The sequence below is a fragment of the Populus euphratica genome, unplaced genomic scaffold, assembly GCF_000495115.2.
Source record: "Populus euphratica unplaced genomic scaffold, PopEup_1.0 scaffold71.1, whole genome shotgun sequence".
Taxonomy (NCBI): Eukaryota; Viridiplantae; Streptophyta; class Magnoliopsida; order Malpighiales; family Salicaceae; genus Populus; species Populus euphratica.
Window position 1 is genome coordinate 610,559 of NW_011499949.1, and position 24,266 is coordinate 634,824.

At 32.3% G+C, this 24,266-nt stretch overlaps 3 protein-coding genes across 4 annotated transcripts; 2 read left to right on the forward strand and 1 right to left on the reverse strand.

Annotated features, from left to right (window-relative positions):
• Positions 1-481: 481 nt before the first annotated feature.
• On the reverse strand, positions 482-3,780 carry LOC105137824 (4-diphosphocytidyl-2-C-methyl-D-erythritol kinase, chloroplastic/chromoplastic-like). 2 transcript variants are annotated; one of them, XM_011043711.1, is made up of 8 exons: positions 3,440-3,780; positions 3,148-3,243; positions 2,966-3,034; positions 2,325-2,429; positions 2,182-2,238; positions 1,881-2,081; positions 1,015-1,107; positions 482-920 (listed from the first exon to the last, which is right to left on the reverse strand). In XM_011043711.1, exons 1-8 carry the CDS (start codon positions 3,605-3,607, stop codon positions 720-722), a joined length of 990 nt encoding a protein of 329 aa, XP_011042013.1. In that variant the 5' UTR covers positions 3,608-3,780; the 3' UTR covers positions 482-719. The 2 variants fall into 2 exon arrangements, 1 of the variants encoding a protein (XP_011042013.1); XR_844653.1 differs by lacking the exon at positions 482-920 and adding an exon at positions 1,391-1,566 and having other exon boundaries at positions 1,016-1,107.
• A 5,691-nt stretch (positions 3,781-9,471) lies between these two features.
• ZIFL2 (zinc induced facilitator-like 2) lies at positions 9,472-16,855 on the forward strand. Its single transcript, XM_011043719.1, has 17 exons — positions 9,472-9,819; positions 10,622-10,662; positions 10,888-10,948; positions 11,062-11,164; positions 11,286-11,388; positions 11,538-11,591; positions 11,675-11,737; positions 12,724-12,773; positions 12,898-12,973; positions 13,543-13,758; positions 14,332-14,419; positions 14,778-14,863; positions 14,947-15,054; positions 15,306-15,350; positions 15,476-15,564; positions 15,741-15,784; positions 16,455-16,855. Exons 1-17 carry the CDS (start codon positions 9,666-9,668, stop codon positions 16,544-16,546), a joined length of 1,473 nt encoding a protein of 490 aa, XP_011042021.1. The 5' UTR covers positions 9,472-9,665; the 3' UTR covers positions 16,547-16,855.
• Positions 16,856-21,283: 4,428 nt separating this feature from the next.
• Positions 21,284-24,204, forward strand: LOC105137829 (SNF1-related protein kinase regulatory subunit beta-1-like). The gene is made up of 4 exons (XM_011043720.1): positions 21,284-21,849; positions 22,682-22,866; positions 22,965-23,127; positions 23,539-24,204. Exons 1-4 carry the CDS (start codon positions 21,640-21,642, stop codon positions 23,839-23,841), a joined length of 861 nt encoding a protein of 286 aa, XP_011042022.1. The 5' UTR covers positions 21,284-21,639; the 3' UTR covers positions 23,842-24,204.
• Positions 24,205-24,266: the final 62 nt, after the last annotated feature.

Consider the following 24,266-nt stretch of genomic DNA (forward strand, 5'->3'; position numbering starts at 1 on the left):
GGCATAGAACAGGCAAAGAGTGGTGGTGATGGTGGCGACACAGAGAGAGGCAGTGGTCCAGATTAGGCCCCAGTGCTTCTTCTCCATATTGAACTGGAGAGACTGTTATTGGTTTGACTTTGAAAGCATTTGATTGAGAAAATTGGAGGTTTTTTACAGTATGGAGTGGGATTTCAAGCCTTAACGAACATATGCTGCAGTTTTAATTTGAGAATTGGCTTAAGGAGATGTTAGTCTGTCTTTCTAGTGTGTGTGTGTTGGGCGGGGAGACAGGTATGGAGTTCTATCTCATAGGCACAGAAGTGATGGAAGTGAAATCTTTTCCCTGACTTGTGAGGCAGGGCAGGAATAGGGGAAGATTTTCTTGCAGCAGTGCCTCATCAGGGAGGAGACATCCATCCCCAACCCACCCAGCTGCCATTCATAATTCACCAATCCCAACTGATTTTAGTTTTACATTACTTTCATCAATAGATTATGATACCGTGCCAATTAGAACCAGCTTGTGTCATATCCAATAAATTGGGATCTACCAGAAAGATCTTTTTGATGCATGATGCATGGGACAGCAACGTGTAGCTGTGATAGTGTGTTTCATATATTCTATAACAAAACTTGTGTTTTCCAGTTACTTCATAAATAATTTATTGGGCTAAGAACAAAAACCAAATTGGTTATCCAGAAATCAAAAACAACCATAGCTTTTCACGCAGGATTAACTAATCGGAAAGCAGGAAACCGTAGAAAGAACAGAAGACAAAAAAGGTATTTTGAAAAGGAGGAAAAGAAAGCAAGCTCATGTATCTCTGTAGACTCATACCTAAATCATTGATACAAACATCTTGAGATATTCCATTCCTTGAGATCTTCTCTAGCAATGTTAAAGGATCGGCTTGACTGGTTTTATCCAATTGAAAGCACTGACAAATCAAAAGACTTCTCTTGTCAAGTAAATGAGCTCATGTTAAAGAAGTGCAGACAGTGTTCTAATCCATAATATCAAAACTGAAATACCTTGTAAACTTCTGCAGTTGAACATGCCTGTGGGGGCTTTATGAGAACCATTGGCTTATCCAAAGGTACTAGTGAAGGAATATCTTGAACAATCTGGACAACAAGAGCAAAACTTCAGCAAGATCAGAAACTACAGAGAAGAATTGCATTTCTAGATGTGCAAGCACATTAGGAGTATGCATATATAACTGCAGATGGGTGTGCACATCCTTCTAACTGTAACTAAGAGAAATTATTTTAAGTGATTCATATTGTTTTGTCAGGAAAAGGCTAGCAAGTTCCCCCAATGGCAAACTGACTTTGAAATAATTTCCTCCAGGAAAGATCTTTATTACTAATCCAAACATTTGTGTAATCCTGTATGCATGATACTCACCTCAACTAAGCTTTAACTTCTCAATAGGTGAGGTTGGCCACATGAATTTTTTCTCCATCATTCTGCCTTGTGTAGAAGAAAATCTTCCATGAGATGCTCAGAAGCCTAAAACTAGTTTTGTTGGTAGTTGGTGCCTAACTAGGGGCATAACTTCAAAGATGTTATTGTCATAACACCTATGCATGATATAACATCACAACAAAAGGATACCAATCAGAAAATGCCACCTAAACAGCCCCCCTGGTCTTCCAGACTAAACCAAACCAGCCCTCAGTCCTCCAGGGAGGGGAGAGTTTGCAACCATACTCATGAATCATAGCAAAAGCAATATATAAAAAGAGGAATTTAGCTCTCTCAAAAGAGTGAGGGAAATCTCAATCACGTCCATAACTGAATTATTGCCCTACGTCTGGAATTGAGAGCATGATAGAAACATGAAGTGGAATAAAGAATACTTTGACTTACTTGACAAAGCAAAATTCATACATACCTCACCACGACCAGTACAGTAGGCTGCTCCATGAGAAAAAAAGAAGGGGATATCTGAACCAATCTCACTTGACCATTCTTGGAGCTCCTTCTCAGTAGCAAGACAGCCACAAAATTGATTTGCGGCCCACAGGGCAGTTGCAGCATTGCTGCTCCCACCACCAAGCCCTGCCCCAGTGGGCACTTTTTTGTCTAAATGAATCTTCCAACAAAATTCAAAATAAGAAAATTTACTATTACTATTCAATTACTAAGTTTTATCAAGAAATAGATCTTCAACACTAACCAATAGCACTTCTTACCCAAAAGAAGTTGTCAGTGCCGGTCTTTTTCCTGTAAAGATTAAGGGCTTTAATGATCTGTATGAAGAAAATCATGAGAAAATAAGTTCACAAGCATATCAGAAATCAATAAAACAACAAAAACACTATTATTTATGCCTTACCAAATTATCTTCAGTAAGGGGCACACCAGACACATTGGTTGATAATCGATCAATACCTTTTGATGGCGACAGAGAGAATTTGATCACATCTCCTAGACTAATCACCTGAAGGAGCAAAAGGGGCCAAATTATGAATTTTTGAAGATTCAACTGATATATCAAACTAAAACTAAAGTTAGCAATAAACCAAATCAATATGAATCCTTTTTACGATGAACTTGTATAAACTGGTGTCCATAGCTCTAAAAAGAAGGCTAAAGGCAAACACTGCTTAAATTTGGACAAGCTTACATGAAATAGAGAAGCCAAATCATGATACCCATCTTCTCTCTTACTGGTTATTCTCAAGAAAACATTAACCTACACCAAATAGCAATACCACAATGCACATAATAAATTAAGAAAACAAAACAAACCCAATTATCATAAAAGTCAAGCACAAGCAAAGCATGAGAATACTCAAAAAACAAACCTTGCAAGGTGAGAAAAGGGTGAGCCTTGAATCAAACTAAAACTAAAGTTAGCAATAAAAAAAGCCAAATCAATATGAATCCTTTTTACGATTAACTTGTATAAACTGGTGTCCATAGCTCTAAAAAGAAGGCTAAAGGCAAACACTGCTTAAATTTGGACAAGCTTACATGAAATAGAGAAGCCAAATCATGATACCCATCTTCTCTCTTACTGGTTATTCTCAAGAAAACATTAACCTACACCAAATAGCAATATCACAATGCACATAAATAAATTAAGAAAACAAAACAAACCCAATTATCATAAAAGTCAAGCACAAGCAAAGCATGAGAATACTCAAAAAACAAACCTTGCAAGGTGAGAAAAGGGTGAGCCTTGAGAGAGGAGCCTGTTTATCCACCTCATCAGCCAAGTTGTTTATCCTTCCATCAGGATCATACACTAGCTAAATTAACCCCACCAACCAAGAAAATCAAAATAAAAAACCAAAAAGTTCAAAACTTGAACTCAAAGCATAAACAACAAACTATGGTAAAATGAAAACAAAAACAAATAAAACAACCTCAAAGAACCCAAGAAAAAGTTCAAAACTTTGAACTCAAAATTCAAAAAACAAAGAAATTTAAGCCAAAAGTATACACCTCTACTTTCTTTCCTGTGGCTTTAACAACTGGGGTCTTTGGAAATTGAAGTTGTTGGCAAAAAGAAAAAGGCCCACGGGGCTTAAACGAAGAGATATTGCTTTTACTTGATAGATTGCAAGATGGTTGGAAATGAAAAGTATTGCAAAGAAGATGAGAAGAAGCCATGGATGCTTGTGTTTGCTCTAGCTGCTGCTATCACAGGCGCATGGATTCAGTGTTAAAACAGTGAAATTCAAGCTCCAATTTAATAGTGTTTGGTATGACTGCCGAGCATAATACCGAGGTGTGTCTCTTGCATAGAATGTTCATAAATGTCTTTGGTTGGCGTCTTGTGTGGACTTTTTTTTAATTAACATAAATGTTTCTATCAATTTATATATATTTTAACTAATTTTATAAAATTTAAAATTAATAATTATATAAATTTGTACTGATTATTATATAAATAATTACAAGTCTCAAATCTAAAATTATAAAAGCAACAAACTTTTTAATCTCAAATTTTTATATCACCTCCTACCAACAAATTTTTCTTGCGTGGAATTTTTTATTTTTTATTATTTACGTGGGGTGTTTAGGTCAGCTTGCGTGCACCATGACTAATCCTCATGGCCCACTGAATACCCTGCAAACCCAGTAGGCATGTAAGGCGCCGCGAGGATGACAGACGTGCACGCCAGGGCTCGAACCCAGGTGCAATAAAAGAAGACAAGCCCCTTCCACCGCTAGACCAATCCCTAAAATTTTTCTATTGTTGGGACAAGGAGAGAGACATCAGTCGTGAAACATGAGCGGAGGACGATGATTAATTAATGCAAAAACCATGCGTTTAATTCCTTCAAAAACTAAATTTGTTTATAATTTATTAATTTTTCCTTAAATTTTTTAATTTAATATTTTTAAAAAATAAAATTAAGAAAACAAGACTTTTATCTCACGAGTAAGATGAGGAAATTTGGTTGTGAAAAGAAAAATATTTTTGAAAGAAAAAACTAATAATTCATGATGGTCAAGACCAATTAAGAAATTATTTACTAGAGAAATTAATTATTTAATTCTAATAAAGTACAAATCATAATTAACTTCGTTTCTTTTTCATGGATTTTTAGTCTCTTAGATAGGTTCATCCAAATTTCAATTAGGAATAGATTATAATTTAATCTCTATATTTTATTTTACTCTTTGTTTTGTGTATTTTTGGTTTTAATAATCAAAAGTTACTTCCTTTATAAAAGTTGATGATAGTTAAAAATAAAAAATAAAAAAATACATGAATTATCCTTTTAAATTCATTTTGTTTGAAGTAAGTGAGATTATAAATTTTGATTTGAAATAAATAACGTTTTAAGATTGTGAAAAAGCAACATAATAATTAAGTGACAAACAAATATGAAAATTATAGGGATTCAATATTATTTTTTTAAATCAAAAGAATTAACTTGACTAAAAATTCAGTGATTGCATAATAATTTACTATCAAATCAGCATTGTTTCTATTTTAAGTGCATGTTTTAAAATCTTTCCATTGAAGCCCCTATTGGTATTGCATTTTAGATAGGGACTAGAAAAAACTTTTAAAAAAATGATTTTTGTTTAAAATTAATTTTTTTGATGTTGCTATATCGAAAATTATTTTTTTAAATAAAAAATATATTATTTTAATTTATTTTTAAATAAAAAATATTTTAAAATATACAATGTATGATTGTACATATATACAAGATGCACAACGCTAGTTGGCATGCATAAACCTCTCTCCCCCTCAATCCTATCCAGCAGGGGTGATAAAACAAAAAAAAGTTGGATTAACAATATATATATATATATACGAGCCGGTTTAGTTTGCATAATTTCGAAGTTCTTAAGCCAAACACAACCTGAACAAATATATACATATTAGAAAGGCAAACAATATGAACGGTCTTTTCTTTTTGTTTTTTAGAAACCCTAATTCCTTCTCACCTCCTGCAACCAGTCAGCCACCCTAAACCATAGTGTCTCCTCTCTCGTAATCTTTCCCCTCCAGTCTTTCCTCTTCTCTTGTGCAAGTTGCGACCTCCCCTCTTTTGATCTCTTGTTTATGATTTTGGTCTCTCAAATGCCGTGCACTTCAATACTTATCAATTCAGAATTAGTTAATTTAATAGCTGTGTTATTTTTTTTTATTGAGAAAACTTTATTTTTTATAAAAATATATTTTATAGATCTAAATAAAGAGGTAAAATTTTAATTACTTTTGGTTCTTATAAAAGTTATATATCCTAACTCAAACTAGAGACTTGCTATATAAATTATAAATCCTTTAATATTACGTTATACCTATTGAAGATAATTGAACTAATTTGAATAAGGTAAAAAACTGAAATAAGTAAAAAATTAAAACAAATAAAAACCTGATTTACCTTTACCTATAAGTTACATGACCTGACAAAACCTAATTAAGATTTTTTTTTTAAATGTGTATTTTCTTTTAACCATAGATTTTTTAAAAATATTTTTTAGTTATTAATTTTTTTTAAAGTTCATTATATAAATACAAGATAAATATTTTACTTTTTTAATATGAGATTTGAAGCCTTTTAGTATATATATTTTATGTTCACAAGAAAAAAATTATATTTTTTTAATGTGGAATAAAATTTTTTTTTGATCTATATACTTTAACTTAAAAAAATAATATATTAACATAATATCTTTTCAATATAAAATAAAAAATCTTTTGAAATAATCTTTTAAACTTCATTATTTATAATATGTATAGCATATATTTACATTGATTGTTATTAACTTTTTTCATATAAAATATTAAAATTTTAAATATTTAAAAAAAAATCTAGTTGATTTGGATCAACCTATATAATTTAAAACCCCGCTTCTTGACCGGGTTAACCTTTAAATCGGATCTAATAACTATGATATACCTTCTCTCTTCTTTTGAAGTTTCCTAACCTTGAATTCTTAATTTTTTTTTGTTCAAAAAATATATGTAATATTAAATATATTGGGATGAAAATTGTTAAATCATGAAAAACTCAAATTATTTTGACATGTTTTTGTTTAAGAGCTAATTAATGTAAAATTGTGATTCGGTAGAATTTCAACTTGATTTCCTATCATCCATTTTGGTGCGAGAATAGATTTAACCTTTTGTTTTGTTTAATTTTAACATCTATTCATCCATCTTCAAAGTTTTGCAAACTATATTGTTAGATGCAAAAAAATCAGCAACGAAAATAAAGATTCAAATTCTAGAAAGAATCAAAACAAAAACAAGAAAAATAAAGGAATATAATGTGATTTTAAAACCTAACTCTTAATCACATGATAAAACAATTCTTAACGAATTTAAAATACAACTCGGAAAGCCAAAACCTAAGTGTGACAGAAACTCAGGTCGGTTTCTCCTTTGCCTTTCTCTTTGAAAAACGTTTCTCTTCCATGTTTGCTGATTTGTTTTGCTCCACATATACTCTCACTTGGAAATATAAAGTCCACGCTTCAGGAACTCATACTTGCCCTTTTTTTTTAGCAGCAGATCTTATAAGGAGGTGCCTGACAGCTTGGTCAAATGGGAAAATAACTTCGTCGACTTGGGCCATTTCACTCATGTACATCACACATTCTAATCATCGACAACTTCGTTTATATCAGCATTTACCATTTTAGTCTTGCTTGGGTGCATTGCTGTGATTTTTAAAGGGATGTCTTCAAGCTGCTGCCTTTTCTTTTCTTACGTTGTTCGCCTTGAGTTGGTTCCTCAATGTCTAAAAGTATAGTAGTCATACTGTATTATGACTACAGTGCTGCTTCTGTCACTTTCCATTTCCAGTTCTTCCGCTTTCTGTTTGACTATGCTGCCCGCAAAGATTTTGTTCTACTGCTATGAATACAAATGCATGAAACTAAACAAGTTATGGTTGATGGTTTTGTTGCCATTCCATGATGTTTTTTTTTTGTTTCCAATGGCCTTTACTCCATCTGATACTGTTATTTGGTTTTCTATCACTGCATAACACTCCTGTCAATTTGGCAAAGATGAGTTCCAGTTTCACACTTTGACTAAACTTTTATAATTGCAAAGATATGTAGATGAAAAAAATCACTGACAATCATTTTTTTTTACTCCCCATATAAGCCTACTTCTGTTCTTGCCATTCTTATACATCTTGTCTCCTCAAAGGCCTATAATTTGAACCTAGATAGGAGGATGCCTGCAATGCTTTTGCCCAACCTCACAAAACAGTTTTGCCAAAGCTTGGATTTTTTCAGGCTATAATTCTGATGAAAAGCTTAGGAAACCATTTATACATGCCTTCGGTTTCCTCGCATGCAGACTTACTGAACTCTCATGGCATGATCACCAAATCAGTGTTGTTCTTACAATACGATGGAATCCCTGGAAAGAAATTGTTGTGCCAATCCATTCCTCTGCTTCTGTTTCTTTTCTATAGAATCACAGCACACCCCACCACTCCATTGCAGGATGACTAACTCTCGACCTTTCACTCCATATACACTTCTGCGATGGAACCACCAGGCAGTCACAGCAAATGCTCCATCTCTTAAACCCATTGACACTTTCTTTTTCTATTCTTTGATCAACCCAGGTGTCCGGTGAGTGTATACATATCTTGATTAATTTTATAGGTTTTAAAAATAATAATTGTATAAATTTTTAATATTTTTAAAATTTATAAAATTCAAACTAATAACCTTTAAAAAATAAATCTAAAATTTCAGCTAATTTTTTTTCTTTAAATAAATCAGTATAAAAAAATGCTCCATCATATAATACCTTGATAGATAAACGTGTGGGATATTTAGAAAATGGTAAACGCCATCCAGTTCAGGAGGCTACACTAACAGCTTTCTGCCCCATTACATAATCGCTCCCAGTTCCAACTATCTCTCTCTTTTTTAACTTTTTTCTTTTTCTTTTTAATTTAAATCGAAATTAGTTCAGGTCGATTAATTGAATGCATTCGATTTTGATTGACATCGATAAATAAATTAAACAATTTTTTGTAACGTTTTCTTAATTAATATCACTTAATTGTTACTTAGTTTTCAAATAAATTAACATTTTGTCTTTATAATATTACTAGGGATTATTTTTTAGTAACCCTATATGAAATTTCTTTCTTAAATTTAATTGAAACACTCCCCCCTCATTTTGAAAGAAAGTTATTACATATAACTAAATTTATAATTTGTATTTACAGGTCAAATATTTTAATATAAATTTATCTCTCAAATTTTTAGTTTAATTTTTGGTTGTTATTAAATTATTTTATTTATTAAATCAAATAATTTTTAATTTATTTAATTCTATGCGTGTAGTAGCCAATATAATTTTTTTCTTAATTTTAAAAAGGACAGAAAAATAATTGTGCATTCATGTTAAATTTTTATCTAACCTGCGACGAGCACTTGCATATAAAAACTATTATATCATGGAAGAATAATGTTTATATATATATATATATATATATAGACACACACATAAAATAAGAGGTTATTTGAGAGAATAGTAGAGATTAATTTTTTAAATATTTTTTGTTTAAAAATATATTTAAATAATATTTTTTATATTTTTTTAAAATTAATTTTAATATTATTTCAAAATTTATTCAATCCCCCGTTTAGAACGAATGTGAAACGGGCATGGAGGAGCGAGATTAATAAGTTGCACGAGGAACAACATCCAATGAAGAAAAGAAATAGACGCAAGAGGTAGCCGTCTAACCTCTTGCATGAACATGGATTACCTCCACAAAGTACACAAACAAAAAGCATTTACTGTAACCAGTGATCAAGTGCTAAAGATTTGGGATTAAGGGGTTTGCTCTCTCTATAATCTTAAGTTCAAGTCCTTTGTTGCTCATATAATGGCCGCTGGAGGCTTACATGGTCGTTAACTTCAGGGCTCGTGTAATTAATCGTGGTACGCGCAAGCTGACCCGAATACCCACGTTAATCTAAAAAAAAGCATCTACTGTAGCCAAATGAAAAGTCAGCCACACTCGAAAATCAAATTTTGGAGCTTGCTTCTTGATGCTTGGTGCTGCATCATCCCCTTCTTAAACTCAAATTGTCAGCAAGGACGGCTCTTCAAATTCTCTCCCAACTCCCAACCTGCCATGATAATAATATCTGAGTTAAAAGGTCAAGATATATAGTCATCCTTCAAATCTTTAAAATACTAGAAATAGAGTTTGGAGTGATGGCCAGGACCGAGAGTAGAAATGCTTTATTGGAAACGACGAGAGAATACTATGAGAATTGCCCAGGTTGTAAGATTGATCGTCTCAATGAAGAGCAAAGAGGTGTCCCTTACAGAAACTTGTCCTATATTTGGATCGTCTCTCTCTGCACAGGTGCATCCATCCATGCACCTTCTTTCATTTCTTTGTAACATGTTTATTGTTTTACTCTTTGTTGTTTACTTATTCAGTTTTTCATATCCACCTTCACTCTGCTCTATGTTGCTCGTAAATCAGTTGTTTTCTTCCCAATTCTGGACTCAGTTTAGTCGTTTTAATCTTTAATCAACATGGGTTTTGCTTTGTGTTTATTGGTGTTTAACAATTTAGCATTAGATCACTTGGCTTGTGGTATGCGGGCAGATGGCAGATGGAATATGGCATGCATTCAATGAAATAATCAGGAAAAGCAAAAAAAAAAGTGTCTTATGAATAACATGAACTCTCAAAGAATCATGAAGTTGCCTCTCAGGGTTTCATCTTTTAAAGAGTTGAACCTGAACTAGTACAACTGTCCAAGTATATGATCATACCTTTCTGATTATTTCTTAATTCAAATTGGAAAATTTAATCAATTTTCTATTCCTGATAATAAAATTTTCAAGAAATAGTGGTTGCTTTTTGCTTTTGTAGTTGATTGCCATTAGGACTTGACTAGTTTGGCTTTTCCTGTTACTGTTTCTGCAGTGTACTCAATTCTTTATCATGCAGTTTAAGATTGATGATATTGACATGTGAAGTTAACAGGGATTAATTTCTTCTGTCGATGTCTATTATGGATTTTTAAGCGATCCCTATTCTTAAAAATCTTTATTCCAAATCTCTGTTCTTGTTCTTTTTTAAAGTAATCTCTTGGGGTTGCCAAGCCAAATATTTGTCAATTAACCTCTATAACACTGCTATCTTTTTTTGTCAGCTTTGCCAATATCTTCACTGTTCCCATTCATTTACTTCATGGTATGTAACATATCAGTTAAAATTCATGCTTATGTCTCTTATGTAACGTCTGAATTGATCTTCATGATGTACAGAATTAGCCTTTTCAAAGTATAATTCTCACTCACCTTTTCAAACAAATTCATGTCATGATAAGGGACCTTTTGCTGTGGCCTCCTAAAGCTTCAAGGCATTTTCCTTATCTGCAGTTTTTTGCTTCCTTTTTTTTTATTGGGTTTTTGGCAGATAAGGGACTTTCATATTGCTGAGAGAGAGGAGGATATTGGTTTCTATGCAGGATTTGTGGGTAATGTTTGCTGCTATTTCACGCCTTAACTATACTTTTTTTGTACGGCTAGTGTTTATTATGAGAGTGCTGGCTAAAAATTGTTTTGTCTCCCCTACTCGTCTTTCCTCTAGGATCTTCATTTATGATTGGAAGAGCATTAACATCATTCTTTTGGGGGTTGTTAGCTGATCGATATGGTCGGAAACCTATTATATTGATAGGGACCTCTTCAGTGTGAGCAGTTTTAAAACTTCACCATTCAGAGTTCTATCATTGAAGAAATTACTCTTGTGCATTTTCAAATCTTATTCATCTGAAACTGTTGTGTTTGTGTGGATAATAATTTTTGTCTCAGGGTTGTGCTCAATGCTCTGTTTGGCCTCAGTACAAGCTTCTGGATGGCACTTTCTATGAGATTTCTTCTTGGATGTTTCAATAGTCTACTTGGCACAATTAGGGTATTCGCATTGCAAATGCTGCACTCATGCACATACGTTCAAACACATAAAACATATTTCTTAGAAACATGTATCTCAAAGTTTTTGTGATAAATGACAAAGTTTTAATTATACTGTTTCTGTGCTCTGCAACCTTATTGGCGCTCTAGGCATATGCTTCCGAAGTCTGTAGAGAAGAGTATCGATCTGTGGCTCTCTCAGTTGTAAGACAATTTCTTTGGCAGTATTTTATGGTTGTGGATGCATCATTTAAAGTAAACATTCTCAACTGGACTACCAATTTCAGGTAAGTACATCGCGAGGCATAGGAATGATTATTGGCCCTGCTATTGGAGGTTTTCTTGCTCAGGTGGGGACATTTTGGGTGAAAATATATTGAATAATTAAATGGTTTTCAGTGGCACGATCCTGGGTACATTTTATAGTTGGATTTTTGGTTAACATATGGTAGAGCCAGTGCACCACATCAGCTATACTTTGCTGCCTAGTTTGGGTTGTTGGTTAAGTTTTATCATACAGATGTTCAAAAGAATTTTAAAATGGTGCCTGCTCAAGATATTGTTGTGTTTGAAAACTTCTGTGATTGTCGATTGTACCAGTTGCATACTTGTTTCACTGTAATTATTCTTAGATTGATAGAGAAATAGGGCTTAAGTAATTCTTCTCAAATTATTTGCAGTGCCTCTAAATTAACTACAGGCAGTGGTAATGTTCTATTTTCAGTTCGCAAATATTGGAAAATCATCAAACATGAAATATTAGAACTCTTCTTGGTTGATAATATTCTCTATACCCACTCTATGAGCTCAACTTAGCTCATTTGAAGGTGTAAGATATACCGGAAGGCTACTTAATCAGTGGATAATGAACTTGTCACCGCTATTAATTGAGACATCAATAACACTTGCTCTGTAAAGTCTCTCAATGTTTTGAGCTCTCTTAAATCTTAATGATGCAGTGCCAGTGACATGATGCAGATGCTGCTTGTTCAAAAACATTTAGATATAGTCGTATCATTTGGGTCTAAGTTGTGTAATCAAACGCTTCAGCATATGTTTAATTTATCATAAGTCAAGTGCATTAATTTATCAAGGACCGTGTCCTGTTTATTACTACCCAAAATCACAAATTCTTTTTTCTGTATGCTTCTTGGTAGATGTTAGAAGTTTGTTTCCTGAATTTCTATTTTTTTTCAATTCCTAAAAAAAAGTTAGAAATCATGATTCCAGGATCCATTCATTTTTCTTCTTTGTTTCCTTCTTCCTTCTTTCTTCTTTCTTTTGAGATTCTTTAACATTCCTTACTTATTTTGTGGGGGTGTATTGATGGTATCAGCCTGCAGAAAATTTTCCAAATCTATTTGCTGAGAGCTCAATTTTTGGGAGGTAATCAACATTTCTTATTCAGTTACTTTTTTTTTTTTTTAATTCCATCAGCTTTTTATTTCACGAAGATTCTATTCTTTGTTGCTTAGTTAATTTAGTTCTGACATATGCATGCATATTGCAGGTTTCCCTACTTCTTACCCTGCCTTGTAATATCAGTTTATGCTGTGGGAGTTTTGGTAGCTTGTTGGTGGCTTCCTGTAAGTTTCAATAGGCACCTGACCATTATCTTTCATCATTGGACTGATATTTAGTGCTTTTGAGCTTTCTCGAGTAGCAGCCCATGGCATCATTTGGAATAGTCTTCTTTGATTGAAATAAAAGAAAGAAAACGAATAGAGGACCAAGGTTTTCATCCACACTGTCATCATTACAAATGTAGTGCACCTTCAAGAGTTACAATCTTTTCTCCTCCCACGTCCCACATGTTGTGCCACTGACGAGTACTCTAATCTTCCTAGACATATCCACTGTTCATCACTTATGCCGAAGAGCCTGTTCTGCAATGTGTGGTATCTTTATGACAAAAACAACAAGATGATATTGTATTTGTTGATGTTATCTGTTCAATCTAGATGGTTGTTTATGTTGCTAAAATAATCTCCCAAATTCAATCTCTGATTAAAAAAATGAAGAAGATATCTACTCTAAAGTGCATTATATTTCCGGCTGTTTTACAACCTTGGTACAAGCATTATGTTCACATGGATGTTGATAGCAGCAGTGTAGTTTCTTGGTATAGTACCTAACAGAATATATATAAATGCAGGAGACACTGCACATGCATGACAAAAAGATAAGCAAAAGATGCGATTCATGTGATGTGTTGGAAGCTTCCGCAGAGGAATCTGATGAAAAGGATTATGTTACTGAAGTCAAGGAAAGAAAAATATCCCAGAAAGCAAATCTGTTGAGGAATTGGCCCTTAATGTCTGTCATCGTTGTGTATTGTGTTTTCTCTCTTCAAGAGATAGCTTATGCTGAGGTAAGTCGGTTTCCTTTCAGTTTAACTTTGCATTATTATATCGAAAATTTGGATGAATGCACATGTTGTTAGTTCTTTGAACCTTTTTAGCCCTGACATCACTGAAAAGTCTGGTAGGGCTTTGAAGCTCTGGTTTGAAGTACTTATTTTCCCTCCATATGCTTGGGTGTCTTCATCATAGCTTAAAAAAGCATGTTAACTTTCACATGTCTCTATCATAGATTGACAAAGCATATTACCCTTGCATTTTGAACCATATTTACTTTTACATCATTGAAAAAACCTGAAAGGGTTTGAAGCACTAGTTTAAAGTTTTACCATCAAAACTATGTCTTCATCCTTTATGGCTCCTCGTGGATTAAGAGATGAAAAGTATTCATCTACAATGGAGAGACATAGGAGTTTCCATCTAGACACCATTAAACAGGCTCCTAAAACACTTCTCTGGCTTTTATGGTTCTTTTGATTTATGCATAGAAAACCTAGGAATCAACATCTTTTTCCAAAATATGTTATTTGTTTGTAGTATCATTATACAAGTGGTTTAACTTGACATTTCGATTTTGCCTACAGATATTCTCACTTTGGGCAGTTAGTGACAAAAAGTATGGAGGGCTGAGCTTTTCGTCACAAGATGTTGGTGAAGTTCTAGCAATTTCTGGTGAGCACGCTCATGTATATCATTTATGGTTGTCTTGTCACCATGTGCTGCTACATCTCAATATTGTAATGGCAATAAATAATAAGATTTTGTGGATTAGTCTGCTGTCATAGCTAGTAGCATTATTCTCATAGTTGTTATTCTTAGTGTGATGCAAAATTATAGAGCTCCTAGAAATTTATGAGTTAAGCTAATGGTAATGGACACTCCTTGAGGGTAGCTTAGAACCATAGAACAAAGACGGAACAGATACTTTAATTGATCACATTTTTTACAGCTTGCTGCTATACTGCATAGGCTTCTTACGTCAAAGGGGGTCTTTGAAGACATTTGCTGATATTTTTTCTTGTGTGTTTAGGGTTTGGTCTCTTACTGTTCCAGCTTCTATTGTATCCACCAATTGAGAAAGTATTTGGACCTCTTACGGTGACACGCCTTTCAGCGGTAAACCTTCATTTGCCTGTTTTGTTTTGGTAATTCTATTTAATCCTTTCAATGTAAAATTAATTAATGATTTTCTTTTTCAGGCTGTATCAATACCACTGCTAGCAAGTTATCCTTATATAGCTATGCTCTCAGGAATAACCCTGCATTTAGTAATAAATATTGCATCCGTCTTACGGAATACTCTATCTGTAAGAGCGTTTTTCCTGGAAAGTCTTCTGTAATTTTTCGCATTTTCCTAACGTTCTCAACTGAATTTTGGACTCAGCAGAATACATCCTTTCACGCTCATTGTAATTTTGGTTTCAATAAAATTACTACCATAGAAGATTTTAACTCTCTCTCTTTCTTGCTTCTCTCCCACAAATAATATTCTTGTTTGTTTTGATTTTACTGTGAAATTGATCTAATTTTACAAGCCGGCTTGTTCAATATCGTGCAGGTGACCCTTGTCACTGGATTATTCATATTGCAGAACAACGCAGTGGCAAGTTCCAAGTCTTTTGTTTGGGCCAATGCTTCACTTCCTTTTCTCTGGATTATTCTGTTCTTTTTCTTTTTTTTTGGATAATTCACTGGCTCATTCTTAAACTCTGGATGTTGTTGCTGTAGCCCCAAAGTCAGAGAGCGGCAGCCAATGGCATTTCCATGACTGCAATGTCTGTTTTCAAAGCATTTGGACCTGCAGGAGGTGGTGCACTGTAAGTGAAGTGTTACAGTTAGTTATAGATTTGGGTTTTGCATTTAATAATATGTGTGCTTGTCTATTTCCTTGACCTTAAGAATTGCCCGTGTGTACTGGGACAGTTATGGATTTGGCTTTCTGAATATCCTGTGGTAATGACATATGAATGCTATTTTTGTATTAATTCTACAGCTTTTCTTGGGCACAAAAGCGACAAGTTGCTGCCTTTCTCCCAGGTGCTTACATTTCTCCGTCATCTTCCACTTCATGGACCATAAAACCCATCCCTGTCTTTTCTGAAATGTTTGGATAGGCTTTAGCCGTTTGTTGCCTAAAGAACTCTTAACCTCTGGCATGCTACTAGCATATCATTAAATCTTTGCATGTAACGGGAGCCTTTCTGCACCAAGCTGATAAATCATCAAAAGTCAATCTCCTAGTCTTTTAACTAGCGTAGGGAGATATTCATGGTATGTTACTGTAGTGGGTTTTAAGCATCTGATTCAACTCAGAGCTAGGTCCAGAGTAAAATTAAACTCTGCATTTCGGTGGTGAGCTACCCGCATTGGCTCATATTTCATCAGCATCATTCTGAAAATTTCAGGTCTATCTATTTCTTTTCTTTTCTTTTGTCCCCTTGTAAAACCGCATTTTTAAGCTTTACAATATGAGGGGTGAGGTGCTGTTCATGGGCCTCCTGGTCACAAATTATGCCAGTCTTCTATGAACATGTGACTATCCTTGATCGGTACTATAGTCCAGTCTTCTATGAAAATGTGACTCTCCTCGATCGGTACTATAGTGACATTCACCAATCTGTATGGTGTGAATAGCTGTTAAAAACAAAACAAAATGGCTGCTGTTTCCTTGAAAGGTGAGCAATCATACTTGGTTTATTGAATGCAGGTGATCAGCTGGTTTTCTTCGTACTAAACTTGGTCCAGTTCATTGGGTTGGTATTGACTTTCAAGCCATTTCTAGCACAACCCCACGAGTAAAGCACAGTTTGTCGCTGCTGTACCTTCCATTCTAGTGGGACTTGCGTGAAATATGACAAGAATGATTCACAGGATATCTACTTGCACTTTCTGCAACCATAGCAAGCGATTAATTATTGTTGTTTGATGTAATTTTATTGCAAGGATTGAGCTTGTAACCATGCAAGTCTAAGAGTAGAGATATTATCAGGGAATGCTTCAACAGAAAGTAATCCAAGAAGAGCAGGTGAATTTTAGGGATCAGAATACATTTGTATAACTCAATTCTCCGGTTCCTGTTTTAATTCTTATTTCCATCTTCTGAGTAAACCCTAGAAATATCACCAGCAACGAGCTAGGAGAGTGAACCACAGCTGTTGACAGTTTCACACTATCAACGCTGCTCTCGGCATCAGCAAAAAAATTGAGAAACCAATCGGTTGCTTTACTCTCGGTAGCATAACCTACTATTATTTCAGGTAGGGCTGATTGGAAGTGTAGAAATGGTGTAGAGATGGCTATGTTTAAAATGTTTTTCCATACTACAGATATAATTGATTAAAATACAAAATTGGTTGCGAGTAGTAGCGCGCTACTCCTTCTGTAGATTCATTGTTTCTCGTGATCATCTTCAAGATTTGATCACAATATTTTGTTCACGTTTTCGACGTGAGGGATTTGGAAATACGATTTTTTTAATGCGTTAATTAGTTCATTCACGCGCGGGCTTTGATCGTAAATTCTATTATAAATGAAACTTGTTATGTTTGTGTTTGGTGATGTCTTACTTTTTATAATTATTTATAAAAATTATTTTATAAAAATTATTTTTTATTGAATTTTATTTAATATTTATATATGTTTGGTTAAAATTGTGATTAAATTTGAAGTTGAATAAAAAAATAATTAAAAATATTTGGTTAAAAATATTTTTTAAATTAAAGTTGTAAAATAATTTCAAAAAATACATAGTAATATTGATAGTTTTTAATTTAAATATTATAGATCTAACTAATGTTATTATATTATGAAATAAATAATATTTTATATAAAATATTTTTATTATTTTATTAAACTATCTACAATCCTATCACTTGTGAAATACATCTAACAAACACTATAATTTCTTTTTTTTTTAAATGAACAACAATATTAGATAAAATATTATCAAGAAAAAATTAAAATTATATTTTCTGTCTAATTTATCATTAGTGTCATTAAATAATGTTAAACATTAATTTTTTAAATAAAATATAATTAAAAATAAAAAATTATTTTTTTTTATTTTACTGGTCAGATAGGTTGGTAGTTATGTTTTAAAATATATTAAAATAATATTTTTTTATTTTATAAAATTTATTTTTTATATTAATATATAAAAATTTAATTTAATTTTTATTTTTAAAAATAACAAAAAATAACAATAATTTAACCATAATCCAAATATGACCAAACATCATTTAAAAGAAGAAAGCCAGGGATGACTTGACATTGACATATAAAAAAAAACAAATCTATAATAGAGTATAATAAATTATTTTATCTAAATATAAATATCTAGCAACCTATAAATTTAATTTATTATAATGGGTAGAGCTCATAGGAAATAAAAGCTCAATTATTTATTATTAAGACAAGCAGAAAGCATGTGAAAACAGGCCCTAGCTGCTTCTTCGAACTCAATATTTGCAACACAGTAAATAATATAATTCATAAATAGTAATTGTTGTTTTTTTATTTACCAAATATTTAGCTCCTAGTTTTGCTTCAACCGCAACCGCCATCGTAAACAAAAAGGTCATGAGATAACTATTGCCTCAGCGAGTGGTTCAACGGGGACAGAAAATAAAATTTATAATAATAATAATAATAACAGCATTTAAAAGCCAGTTATTTGCATTAATTTTATTCTTCGTAGCTTCACGTAAGGTTGGGTTTTAATGGTTACGAGAGAGGATGTTCTCCTAATCCCCCTTTAAGTTAGATTAATTTTTTTTTATATAAAAAAATATTGAGATTTTACTGATTTTTTTTCTAGTGCAAAAATAAATTAGATTATATAAGAATTAATTTGATATAACTTGGTTAACTTTGCAAATCCAAAAAAAATTCTATACAACTTATAAAAATATAATTTAATTTGACTAAAACAATTTAAAATGATGTTATTTAAATATTATACATTAAAAAAAAAAACCATTTCTAGAAACAATTCATTTACCACAACACAGCACACGCTAATCACGGAGAAAATCATGGAGGAAGAGGAGGTTGGCATCAATCAACTAGCATGACTAAGAAAACTTTTTACCATAAGATAACTCTACTTGCACTTATGAAACTTTGTGGAACCTTTTATGTGCTTCCTTGTATGGGATGTGGCCTAACATGTTTGATTTTTTAAACATTTTTTAATTATAATATCGAATAGTAATTTAATAAATTTATTATGCTAATGTGAAATGTCAAAAAAATCTCTAAAAACTAATTATTATTATTATTTTGCTTTTAAGATAATGAATATATTTCATTATTATAAGAAAGATAAAAGGATATAATTCACAAAGTTGGTTTTTTATTCCATGATTAGCATGTGATGTGTAGTGATAAATGTATCTTCCTCCATGATTAGCGTGTGTTGTGTTGTGATAAATAGATTGTTTCCAGAAATGTTATAGTGGTACAATGAATAATAGAATTGAATATCATAATTACGTTGAAAAGAAAAAAAATCATTGTTCATAGCCAATTGAACTTATATGAACAACATACTCCTAATTATTATAAATAAAACTAAAAAATATAGAAAAACTTATTAGCATCGTGAATTATCATAATAATTCACAATGTTAGTTTTTTTTTCTATAATTATTTTTTAATTTAGTCATTATATGATGTGTTTGTGAAAATTTAGAATAGATAATTATTTTTTTTGTTTTTATATTATAAGTAAAGTTAAAAGGTGTGGAGAAAACACTATTTCCCAACACCTATAGTGTTGTTTTTTTTTTGTTTTTTTTTGCATTTTGCATTTTGATTCAACACCTATAGTGTTGTTTTTTTTTTTTGTTTTTTTTGCATTTTACATTTTGACTCCTTTTTTTATTTGATTATTGATTTTTTTTTTTTTAACCTTTTTTTATTTGATTATTGATTTTTTTTTAACTTAGTCCTTATATAATGTGTTTATAGGGATTTAGAGTTGATAATTTATTTTAATTTGCTTTTATATGGTTATCGCAGTATAAAAAAAATCTCAGCATCAAGTTGATATTAAAAAAATATCTCAACATCACAGTATGATCTATTTTTTAAAAAAATTAGTTAAATAAAAAATAATTTAAAAAAATTAGGTTATTAAACTTTGTAGAGTCAATAACTTGGTTTGCGAGCGAGATAACCCTGGTTACCTCTATTTGTGGGTTTAAAGGGGTATTTTTTTTAAAAAAAATTAAACTCAATTAAGTGATTTTTTTTATCATATAGTTTAAAAAATAATTTTGAAAAAAAATATATGTTATTAAAGTTTGGAAAGCCCATGGGCTCGTTGACGTGTATGAGAAGTTTAACTCTTTATATATATATATATATTCATTTTTTAATTTCATTCTTTCATATTAAACTAATTAAGAATTAAGTTTTATAATTTGTTTTATTTTGTTTTCTATGAAGTTATCATAATCTTAAAAAAATCTTAGTATTGGTTTGACGCTCGATTTTGTGATTGTCTGTTTTTGTTATCATATAGTTAAATAAATAATAGTTTAGAAAAAAACAAGTTATTAATTCAAATGAATTCCATTAACTAATTTGCAAGTTTGACATATTGACTTAAGTTACTCAATTCATGGGTTTCATAGATTTACCCATCAAAGCTAATATGTTTTTTTTAGTTTATGGTCCTTTAATTTTTCTAATTTTTTTTTAATATTTCTCTTTTATTCAATATTAGATTAATTAAAAAATTAAATTCATGATTTATTTTTTTATTTTCTATATGGTATCACGACTTCAAATAAATATCTTTTTTAGAATTGATACTCGATTTTAAAAGCATTCGATGTTATTATAAAATTAAATAAAAAAATTAATAAAATTATTAAATCTGTTAAAGTTTATTATCTAGATTGCAAGGTGACCGAAGTCGATCTAATCTATTATCTCATTATATATATAAAAAATTATTAATTTAAAGTTTTTTTTAAATTATGCTATATTTTTATCTTTATCGGTTATTAAAGTTGTTTTTGAACTCCTTAAATTAAATAATTTATTTTAGATTAGCTCCCAGTTATATAATGTAAAATTTGAGTTAGACAAGATATCTCATTATATATATAAAAAATTATTACTTTAAAGTTTTTTTTTTAAGTTATGCTATATTTTTATCGGTTATTAAAGTTGTTTTTAAACTTTTTAAATTAAATAATTCATTTTAGATTAGCTCCCGCATTATATAATGTAAAATTTGAGTTAGACAAGATGTCAAGTTAATGAGTTTTAATATCAAACTATTTTATTGAATTTAATAATATTACTAAAAAAAATCTTCATTCTCTCAATTCTCTCAATATTACTTTTAAGTATAGATAAAAATAATTCGCTCATTGAACGCAAATAAATATAATTAAAAAAAATTTAATTATCAAAATTTTAAAAAACTCACTGTTCATACCCAATTCTTGATCCGGATCTTATTTTAACGATGCATATTCAATTCTTAAAGTATATTCGGTAATATTTCCATGAAAAACCGAAATAAAACTTCTACCATATCTAATATGTTATCTGTTAGCGTAAGTCTCTTCCTCCTCCTAGCGTTATCCATTATTGTTTCTCCCTAATCTCCCGGTCCTCTGCAGCACAATTAAACTATCGATCCCATTTGACTACGTCAGTTTTGTATCGCTACCACACCAATCTCCCCTCCGCACACACGTTTCTTGTTATTTTATATAAAAAAGTGAAAAAAAACCTGTATTATTATCATACTGTAATATATTTTGACCATCGTCCAACAACAACTACCTTTTTTCTTCTTCTTTTCATTTGCTGATTTTGGGTTAACCTTAGATCTGTACTGTACGTGGATTAAAGGCTAGAAAGTCTTAGTAATGGGAAATGCAAACGGTAGAGAGGAAGGGGAGAGAGACGACGGTGAAGGGTTAGAAAACGGTGAGGAGTCGTCGGTGATTGGAAGTGGGGCGTCGAGTACACGGACGTCGGTTTCAATATTGGCTACTAATGATCATAACCATAGAAATAATATTCCTCCTGATCATGGTCCTGCTCGATCCTCATCGCCTTTCTTGTTCGCTCCACAGGTATAATAATAATAGTTTGATTGAAAAAGTATCGAGTTTTAATTCAAAGTTTATGTCTTTACTAGCATTGGATGATGACGGGGTTCATTAAGATCTGTAATAAGGAAGGAAGAGGAAGCTTGTTGGTGACGAATTGACTTTTGTAATTGGATTGTAGGCATCTTGAGAAATAAGTTTCTCGTTTTGTTTGTAATTTTAAGGTTTTTATTAAGGTGGTTTAGTTCTTTTATAAAGTGGGTTTGATTTAAATTTGATTCATCTCTTTTAGAATGTTTGATCTTTGTGAAAGTATGTTTCAATAACTGAAAGTTGTGATCAATTAATTATGAAAGAAGGTTATTAGGGGCTGGGGTGCGGTTGAGTTTAGCCGAATGTGAACTGAAGATTCTATCCTGACTAGAGTTTTTAGGAATGTTATGTGATTTGGGAGCTTCGTTTGTTTCTGTTCTTTAGATGTCGTTATTGAAATTTTGGGAATCAATAGTGACTGAGATATGCAATTCTGGATATGTAAGCTGGTGATCTACGAGTTTATAGTACTAGATATGTTTGTTTTCTATGAGGCATATGCAATCTGAGTGTGATGCTGACACAGTCTGTTTTAGTGTTGGATTGGGTTGATTTTAGCTGCCCAATTACTGTTTTTATGTGTGAGAATGTGTGTAATTTATCTGGCGGATAGCTGCAGTCTAGGTTTATTTCTGCTTTCCATTTTTGTACTTGGTGAGGAATCTAAAGGTTAAACTTGCTCTACGGACTGGATGGTGGATTGTGTCCATGCATGTAATAGAGCTGTAGCTAATGTAACTGCTTCTGAATTGTGTGTTTGCAGGTTCCTGTTGCTCCCTTGCAGAGGCCTGATGGCCCCCCTTCTTTTGATCAGATGTGGCAGAATGAGTCTCCTGAGGTTGGTGATGAAGGCCAACCCCCTGAGCAAGGAATCCCTACAATTATCACATGGAACTATGGAGGAAACGATGTGGATGTTGAAGGATCGTGGGACAACTTTACATCAAGGTAAGGTTAAGCCACTATCTTTAAAGACAGAAGATGACAAGGGAGTATTTGTTGCTTCTGAGGAAACTTATATGATATCATTTATTGTTCTGCTGCAGGAAAAAGTTACAAAGATCTGGTAAGGATCATTCTATTCTTATGGTCCTCCCACCAGGCATATACCATTGTAAGTTCATTGTGGATGGAGAGTGGAGATATATTCCAGATCTTCCTTTAGTGACTGATGAAATGGGCTGTGTATGTAATCTTCTTGATGTTCATGTAAGTATCTTTACATGGCTCTTGGCCTGACAAATCCAGAAGCACTTGATTGTTGAAATTTTCACTAGTGACAATGATTTTTGAAAATAAATGAGCACAGAATCATGGTTTTTGAAGGGATATGCTCAAGATGCTTTTGAAAAACTGGGAGTTTTATGCAAACCATGGATTGGGTGAAGCCATGTGAAACATGTCTTTTATGTTCCATATGGGAACTCAAATCCTGCTTCCTCTACATTCAATATATATAACCAAGATTTTGCTTGATATATATACTTTTCTAATATTCATTTCCGAGGAAGAAAATAATGAAGTTTTTTCTTGGACCAACAAAACATTTTTTTAATGCCTTGAAAAATTGCAAAAGCATGCACGACTCAATTTCTAAGTTCCTTTTGCTATTTCTTGCAGGATTTTGTGCCTGAAAACCTTGACACTGTGGTTGATTTTGAGGCTCCACCATCTCCAGACTCCACTTACAGTCAAGCATTTCCAGCTGAGGTCGATTTTGCAAAGGAGCCTTTAGCAGTTCCACCGCAGCTACATCTAACAGTCCTTGATGAAGCTTCTTCTTCCAAGCCTCAACATGTTGTGCTGAACCACCTTTACATTGAGAAAGGTTGGGCATCTCAGTCTCTAGTTGCTCTTGGACTTACTCATAGATTCCAATCCAAGTATGTCACTGTTTGCCTTTTTAAGCCACTCAGAAGGTAGCTCCCTCCCACTTTCCATCTGTGACTGTGAAGGAATCACTTTCACGATACAGTTCCTTTTGGGTTTTCTCTGTTTATAGAATTACTCAAGCTTTACATGTTATATGTTGTAGTTAAATTTTCTTTCTTTCAAGCATCCCTCAATATTATTATCAGGAAGGTCCACACAGTTTAAAAATGAGTTATATACATTAGTTATCAGATTCTTTTACTGGAACCGTTGAATGCAGTCCTTTAGTGGAGAGTGGCGTTCAGTTTCCAAGGTATGAGCTACCTTTTTTTCAGTCAGACACTATCAGTCTGCTGTGCAAGTTCTGCATTTAGTTGATGATGGTTACAACTGATGTGCGGTGCTTATTGAATTTGCGCTAGTGTAAAGTAATAAAGTGCCCTACCAGCTCATCAAAAGTTGTTCTTTCCTGAGCT

Excerpts from the sequence above, each read along its gene's own strand:
- LOC105137824 (XM_011043711.1), bottom strand. The coding sequence starts at position 3,607 with ATGGCTTCTTCTCATCTTCTTTGCAATACTTTTCATTTCCAACCATCT. Across the intron at positions 3,244-3,439 it reads CCACAGGAAAGAAAGTAGAG|CTAGTGTATGATCCTGATGG; the intron begins GTGTATACTTTT and ends GGGTTAATTTAG. Across the intron at positions 2,239-2,324 it reads CCCTTACTGAAGATAATTTG|ATCATTAAAGCCCTTAATCT; the intron begins GTAAGGCATAAA and ends TTCTTCATACAG.
- ZIFL2 (XM_011043719.1), top strand. The coding sequence starts at position 9,666 with ATGGCCAGGACCGAGAGTAGAAATGCTTTATTGGAAACGACGAGAGAA. Across the intron at positions 10,949-11,061 it reads TTTCTATGCAGGATTTGTGG|GATCTTCATTTATGATTGGA; the intron begins GTAATGTTTGCT and ends TCTTTCCTCTAG. Across the intron at positions 15,351-15,475 it reads TATTGCAGAACAACGCAGTG|CCCCAAAGTCAGAGAGCGGC; the intron begins GCAAGTTCCAAG and ends TTGTTGCTGTAG.
- LOC105137829 (XM_011043720.1), top strand. The coding sequence starts at position 21,640 with ATGGGAAATGCAAACGGTAGAGAGGAAGGGGAGAGAGACGACGGTGAA. Across the intron at positions 21,850-22,681 it reads CTTTCTTGTTCGCTCCACAG|GTTCCTGTTGCTCCCTTGCA; the intron begins GTATAATAATAA and ends GTGTGTTTGCAG. Across the intron at positions 22,867-22,964 it reads TGGGACAACTTTACATCAAG|GAAAAAGTTACAAAGATCTG; the intron begins GTAAGGTTAAGC and ends GTTCTGCTGCAG.